Genomic DNA, 8,248 nt, shown 5'->3' with positions numbered 1-8,248 from the left:
CGGTATAAGGAAATAATTCGTAAATATAACTCAACATGCAGATATCTAATACGTTCTAGTATTTCACATCCAATCTTTTGTTGTAATAATCTTTACAAAGCACAAAAATGTCAGTTTTCTCCTCAAAAGCTTACAAAACCTTTAAACAGACTTATTGAGAAGGGATATAGTTACGATACTGTTGTCAGGTCATTAAAGATTGCATATTTTGGCTTTAATATTGATTCACTTATAGGGTCTCTGCATCGGAACTAAACACATTTATTTGAAAACAGTTGTTGGCATGACACGGGTTATGTTCTTCTCATATATTTTATGATAGTATGGTACTAAGCTCCTAACGGAAGGGATTGTACCTGATATTCATATGATGAAGACATAATCTTTCAATCAGTTTTGTTGAGGTCTGGATCTGGCATGTCAGTTAACTGCTAGTAGTCTGTTGTTATTTATGTATTATTGTCATTTTATTTATTTTCTTTTGTTACATCTTCCGACATCGGATTTGGACTTCTCTTGAACTGAACTTTAATGTGGGTTATTAATGTGGCTAGAGGTATAGGGGGAGGGTTGAGATCTCATAAACATGTTTAACCCCGCCGCACTTTTGCGTCTGTCCAAAGTCAGGAGCCTCTGGCCTTTGTTAGTCTTGTATGATTTATAATTTTAGTTTCTTGTGTATAATTCGGAGTTTAGTATGACGTCCATTATCACTGTACTAGTATATGTATTTTTTAAGGGGCTAGCTGAAGGACACTTACGGATGCGGGAGTTTCTCGCTACATTGAAGACCCATGGGTGGCCTTCGGCTGTTGTCTGCTCTATGGTCGGGTTGTTGTCGCTTTGACACATTCCCCATTTCCTTTCTCAATTTTACATGTGTGCTAGGACATTTAATTTAGCTATACATGGTCTTTATGATGTCGCTTTTAACCACTGACATTCCTAGTTTAAAGAAGGTAAGCTGGTTCTATGATACTTACGCAGCTCATTCTGCAGTTTCTAGGTACGAATAAGAACATCTGGTAAACAGGTAAAACGTTTGATACGGGGTCAAATTGTCGAGTTGACTTACAAAATCACACAATCCTATCCTTTTAGTTCCATCAGACTGTTTTGTTCCTAAAAGACAAATATGTAATTGTTTGTTGATTTTTTTGAATATTGAAAATATGCCATTTTTATATTTGTAAAGACACAGCTAACCATTCAAGTAATTTTCTATATTGCATAGTGTTCAGTCTAATGAGATATTTCGTCCCATTCTTATCTTTTGTTTTAATTCTTTTTAAATGTTGAACTTATGATTAAATAGGTCATTGCAGTTTTACCAAAAGTGTTTCATATATAAACATGTACCCATAATTCATTTGCAAATGTACACAAAACCAGTGATGTTCAACTAATGAGTCTTATTACATTTAATTCTTATATCATAAAAAAACAAAATAGTGATTAAGCAGAATGTATAGATTAAAGCTATTGCATGGGACGTTAAACGCCTCCCCCCACCCCCCCCCCCAAAAAAAACAAACTAACTGTAATAAATCTTTTGTGTCATGAATGGTTACCCTATCAGAGTTTTGTCGATTTAACCTCAGAGTCCTCATATGTGTAATTGCGATCGATGGTGCCAATATTTATGTATGCAACCGTTTGTTACCAATATTTAAATTTCATCAATCAATTAGGAAAATATCTATCAAGGCAAAATAAAAGCTCAGAAAAATCGGATGTACCCTGAACGGAACGAGACCAAATGCGTCGACAAGGTTGTTATTTCCTATTAACAATGCATCCAGATATTGAGGTAATTACTGTAATATTTCGTTCGTTTTCGTACACAAACTAATACATTTGTTTGGAGAAAAACATAGTTTGCAAAAGTATAATTGAAAAAAGTCTTGTATCAAAAGATCTAACATGTAATCAATTCATGCCGATGACCTAAACTTCAAAAGTGTCAAATTCAATCGGTTGTCATAACTCTTTTTCAGCAGATTCATGTGGCATGCACTATCGTATGTATTGATGGATACATTAACAATTTAAACACAATATATAGGGACAAAGGTTATGTTGCTGCTATACAATTGAAGGTTTAACTATTGGAAAATTCAAATCCTCACATTTGTCGGAACACATAGTTTGCATTCTTTCATCAGTATCGTGAATAAACAAGTATCAGACTCCCCAATTATATTCCTTGCCTATTATTTTTATTCATTTGCTGCTTAATATATAAGTTCATTTTGCATCTTACAGTAAACTTACCCATTAAGATTAAAGACTTTCCGACTGTTAAACGTACTCCACAAAGTGCACCATTCCCTGCTGTCTCTATGACAACATCTTGTCCAACTCCTTCTGTAATTCCCTGTATTGTAAACGTGTCGCATTATATAATTATTTTTAAATCATAAATTCTTCAATATTTCGAATTTAAAAAACCAGACTGTTTTAAAAATAAAAAAAAAATTCATTTCATTTAAGCACATTGGTTCACACTGCACTATAATGACATGTGTAATGTTCAGCATTTAGTTACTATCAATTATAAACTGTACTTTTGTGGTGATTGGTTGGTTAGTTATTTAACTGTTTTGGTCTATTTTCTTCCAAATCGTTTTTCTGCAATCCAATAATCATAATTGTTTTTTTTCTTGTAGACGTGTTTATGATATATACTTTTCTGTTCAATGTTTTCAAATGCAACCGTTCGTTGTCTATACTGTTGATATTCCAAATTTAACCACCTTTTGTAAGATACCACCAATGCGATGGATGATAAATATGCAGGTAGCACCAACTTAAATTTGTAAGCCGTGTTAATGCAACACAAAAAAATATAAACAGATATCGAAGGCAAGCAAAAACAAACTCCAGCCTATGATGTGATAGCTAGATTGAAAAATATGTATTTGGAGTGGTTTCTGTATTTGAGACCAGTAATACATTTTGTATTTAAACAAATGTTCTATGTCATTTGATCTCTGGCTGAAATTTGTCCTCATGGTCCTGTTGTCAATCATACCACATCTTTTTTACTGTACTGTATTGTTTTGTTTGAAATGTAAAATTCAATCAGTTTGAATTTTGAAATTCATTTTATACTGATACTTACCTTCATTTTGAAAATAATATTTAACGTATATTTCCAAGTCGCAAAATTGTTTGCAGTATCATCTGCTGGTCCTGTTTTAAACTGTTCATTTGTTACTTTGCCATAAAATACTGAAAAAGCAGAAGTTAATGCAAATGAAAAATAACAAAAATACCGAACTCGAGGGACACGTCAGTTGTCAAATCATACATTCTTTAATCAAATTACAACATATCTAACAGCTCAAACACATCAAACGAACTGTCATATTCCTGACGTATGTGAATCCCAAACAGCATTTGTAAAACAATAAATGCAATTTCTCAGACAGTAAACATAGAGATGACACACGAAGGACTGTTTATGGTTCATTATTTCCGGAAATCACAAAGTGTGAATAGTCTATTATAATCATTGAATGTTGTTCCAATATATACATGATATAGTGTGATTTTGATGGTTTATGATACCGAAGTGTCAAGATATTCTTCATTATGTTCATTTATGAACAAAAACAGTTTATAAACATCACTAATGGATTTTTTTACCACTGAAGTGTCAATATATTCTTCATTATGTTCATTTGTGAACAAAACAGTTAACTTAATTAACTTAACTGGGTCAAAATCTTTATATTTTTTTACATAGGCGGTAATGGTAACGTTTTTCCTGTAGCTCAGTCCATATCGTAAACTTGGATATGCATGATAGCTCGTTACGAAGCTGTGACATTTTCACATATGTAGTTAAATTTGTGGGGTACGAAGTGAGATTACTTTTTACGTCAATTAGCATACCCCGAACATCCTTTTGTGATGCGGCTCCTTGTGGTAAAATATCCCCCTTTTAACACAATAAGTACTTTGAAAATTTAATACTTTGAACACATTTAATAGCTCCATAGTTTTTACACATTTATTCTATGTTCCTCTACTTTCCTAATCACCACAAATGGTTAAGTTCAGTCATTTGTAAAAAATAGAAACATGTCCAATATCACTACACACAGATTTTTTCTTTACACGTGACTTTTGAGTTCCTCATTTCGAGGCGCATTAGGGATATTGTCCCAACTGTTTGATAGTGTTTCACTCTAACGTTTTCGATACATGCGTATTTCTCGTCGCACAAGATTTATTCTGTGATATTATAACCGTTGGATAGTTAAAAAACGAATCGATGGCATAGAGTATTGGTTCCGTCCACATAATATATATTAAACATAATTGCTATATATTTCTACAACTGGAGCTGCGTGTTAACAAAAAAGTAAAATCACAAACATACTGAACTCCGAGGAAATCTCAATATAAAAAGACCCCAATCAAATGGCAAAATCAAAGGCTCAAACACATCAAACGAATGGATAACAACTGTCATATTCTTAAGTTGGTACAGTCATTTTCTTATTTAAAAACCAATTGTAAAAGATCGCCTTATCTCTACATAAGAGGAAAACAAAATAGTGGATGAAGATAACATCGCAATCTTACATCACAGACAAATACCACAATAATCATCCAAAGTTGAACAAATTGGTTGCTGCCAGCTGAGACATTTCAAATTCTCAAGTATTCATAGGCTGCCTGTTACTTATCGAAGTCAATACATAATTGTGTGTTTATATGTTCGAGGCTTTCTTTGAGAAGGCACTTCTTACAAAAAAAAACTACAAACCGATCATGGCATTGATATCTAAAAAATATTTGCCTTTAACCACGCCAACTGTACGAGCTCACAGATACAACAGATACAATAAATCCGCCATCGTTCCGTGGTTTTCGTCAATTGAACTGCAAAACATTCATGCTAAAACGGTTTTTCAGAAAGAACCTGAAACTTCATGTATTTATTTATACACATTTTCGATTTAATAATTCTTTTGTTTTCTATTTTTCATATTTCTAACATTTTTAGCTGTCTCATGGTACAGGTGTCTTTGCTCCAATTCGCCATGCCTTATTCAAACGTTTTGTTGGTTTATCCAAATTTAGCATAATCTATCATAAAAATATTCAATATCAAATTTTCATACATTATCACAATTCTTGTTTCATCTAGTCGGAATTGATTAGTTGTCATATATTAAATGTTGATTATTGACTTTAGTGAGTTATTTTATATACTTGTAACCTGGTATGTTCATATTTGCATAATGTTGTAAGTATCCATACTTTTCTAGTATAGAAACATAAAATGATATTGACAACTATGTGTTAACAAAATAAACAGACATAACAGGTAAACAAGTAAAAAAAAAGAGGGGTGTAGCAGTCTAAACTATGTTCTGGTCTCTATTACTATAAAACAAACAAATATGTCAACTCAAAATCCTATAAAGGAAAATAGACAAAACGCATTTATTAGCAAAAATGAAAGATAAGAAATAGAAAAACTACTATAGCATAATGGCGGTATGTTTAGGCCATGTCAAATGGATATTATCAAAAATTAAACAAAGCAGTAAACGGAATATTAAAAAAACAAAAAAACAAATATAAGAACACTTTAACACATTAGTAAGGTTGAATACAACGTCAGTACATATAATTTGTTCTTTAAGACCATCGTGTATTATTTGCGAAGTTGATCAGGAGTATTTATCAACAAAGTCTTGATATGTTCTAATGACCTTTTTTATAGAAAAGGGACGAGACGCGATTTGACAAAACCCTGGTTCAACATCTTTCTTTGCAGATACTGTTGAAGATTTACAACGTCTGAGTAGCAGCTGCACGCTCTTGAATATCGAATTAGTTGGGCAATATATACATTAGTTGATGGTATTGCTACTTAAGTGGGGGTATATTGATTATTTCAAAATTAAAATCGTCATGTTTGTTATTCTGATACTGAGATGACCGCTCACATGCCAAACTCGAGGTTAAATCTAAAAAAGGCAGAGGAAACCTTGTATGTTGATGAGTTCGGTTTTTATTCATGTTTTTTAGCCTCAATTATGTTGTCATTTTTATTAATTTCCTGTTTACAAAAGCTTTACATTTTTCGAAAAACGAAGGATTTTCTTATCCCAGGAACATATTACCTTGGCTGTATTTGGCACAGCTTTTTCGAATTTCGGATCCTAAATGCTCTTCACCTTCGTACTTGTTTGGCTTGATAAATATTTTGATATGAGCGTCACTGATGAGTGTGATGTAGACAAAACGCGCGTCTGGCGTGCTAAATTATGATCCTGGTACCTTTGATAACTTATTATAATGACAGGAAAGTATTCAAGTTCGGTTTTTAAACAGGCCCAACAACAACATATCGACTTTGGCGTTTGGTGTACACATTTAGTCTAGAACTTACCATAATCAGAAGAGCAGAATTGATCTTGCGGGTGTTGAAAACCTGCACACGAACAACTGTATACACCACTTGCCAACCATACTGGACAAATTATCAGTGGTAGCACTTTGGTAACCATTCTAACTGTTTTTGTCTATTGATATAATGTATAATATATATATGGAAAGATGACTGTTACATCTTTTAATATATGTTTTGTAAAGTATTTTGCATTGAAACACAGAGGGAAATAGATTGGGTAATGTACACAGAAGAACCTGACATAGAAATATTTTCTTTCTAAAAAAAGTGTACTTATTAAAAGTAACATTATTGCTACTTTCAATTCGAGGTTCAGCTATACAGTATGAGCAAACTCGAATAAATGGCACAACTGTTTTACGGAAATAAACCTTTACCGACCTCGTAACAACACTTATTTATATTGTAATCTAACATAAGAATAATATCAAATTAACTACAATTGTGGAATATTTACTCACTGTAGTACAAGATTGATATGGATTATTATCATATACTAATATTTATGTGGAAATAAATTTAATGAACAATGTATATATACCAACCCTTTCACACTACATATTTATAAATACTTCCTAGAGTTTTGCCTTGAGGGATGTTTTTATATTAAAAAATGGCCATATATGTACAAGAGTAACGACTATATGTGCTTCAGTTTTAAAATGTATATATATCCATGATAGCTGCTAATTAGCACACATAGTTGCTCATTTGTCATTTGCTTTAAAATCACTTGTTCGTCAACGTTCATTTTCCTAATTTAACTAAATCTTTATTTCACAATATTTCATTCTATTAGAAATTATTTGTTTGGCGTCTGTTTTAAAGGTCTCGAAAAATATAGTATATGATACATTTTGTACATATAATTATATTGTTTTTCAATATTGACTTTACTTGCATGGATATCAAGCGAGTTGATACAAATAAAATGACATTATTTATCGGGTAGCTGTATTGATAATTTTAGAAAATGATACTAAATGCAATAACTAAAACGTTGGATATCGTCTGGCGTATATCCAAATTTAGTCCTGGTTTCTATGATGATTTTATTTACTGTTTTAAGGTCAAGGATCAGTGAATGAACTAGTCCATAGATTTTTTTTTAAATTTAGAACTCGATTAGATATTGAAAATATACATTAGAAAATGTAAAAAAAAGTATATGTCACCGACTTCGTTTTCGAGAAAAATTCATTTTTAAAATGGTCCGAGAGGGTACTTTTATTACAATGAATATATAGGGGAAATCTGTATTTTTCTTCTACAATTTTCGGTTTCCGGTATAAATCACGTAAACCGCTCCATAGAATTTTTTTTTTAAATTAACATTTTCTTCCTCTTTGTCTTACGAATTAGATGATGTTAAAAAAAATATGGTCACCGACTTCGTTTTCCCTGTAGGAGCGACGCAAACTCAACATTTTGGCCAAAAAACCATCAAAATTCGTGACGTCGTTATTTTTATTACATAACGTCAAGTTATCATGCTAATTATTTCCAACGTTCTTCGTGTTGATTATGCACGATTATTATGTGTTTCGTATTGATAGATTCTTTTTATCTGGATAATTATCATTAATTTTTATTTTGTATTTCCAATATTCTTTATTCTTTATATTTAGGCACCCAATTATGCTCTTTTTCTTTTTTCTTTTTTTTTTTTTTTGCCTTTTATTCTGCAATTTTTGCCCATTATTCTGTATTCCGTTAACCCCAATCAGACCCTCTTTTATGGAACATTTTAAAAAGAAATTATACGTTATAAAAAATATGATACATGTTTGTTCATTATCAATACACATG

The 8,248-nt window shown here is 31.8% G+C and overlaps 1 protein-coding gene across 1 annotated transcript; it reads right to left on the bottom strand.

The window, feature by feature from the left end:
- Positions 1–988: 988 nt before the first annotated feature.
- LOC143074050 (metalloproteinase inhibitor 3-like) lies at positions 989–6,536 on the bottom strand. The gene is made up of 4 exons (XM_076249600.1): positions 6,419–6,536; positions 3,125–3,234; positions 2,275–2,377; positions 989–1,122 (listed from the first exon to the last, which is right to left on the bottom strand). The coding sequence occupies exons 1-4, from the start codon at positions 6,534–6,536 to the stop codon at positions 989–991; spliced, it is 465 nt and encodes a 154-aa protein (XP_076105715.1).
- Between the last annotated feature and the right edge of the window lie 1,712 nt (positions 6,537–8,248).

The sequence above is a fragment of the Mytilus galloprovincialis genome, chromosome 5, assembly GCF_965363235.1.
Source record: "Mytilus galloprovincialis chromosome 5, xbMytGall1.hap1.1, whole genome shotgun sequence".
Classification (NCBI taxonomy): Eukaryota; Metazoa; Mollusca; class Bivalvia; order Mytilida; family Mytilidae; genus Mytilus; species Mytilus galloprovincialis.
The sequence above is the reverse complement of the archived record's forward strand: the minus strand, read 5'-3'. Positions and strand labels throughout refer to the sequence as shown.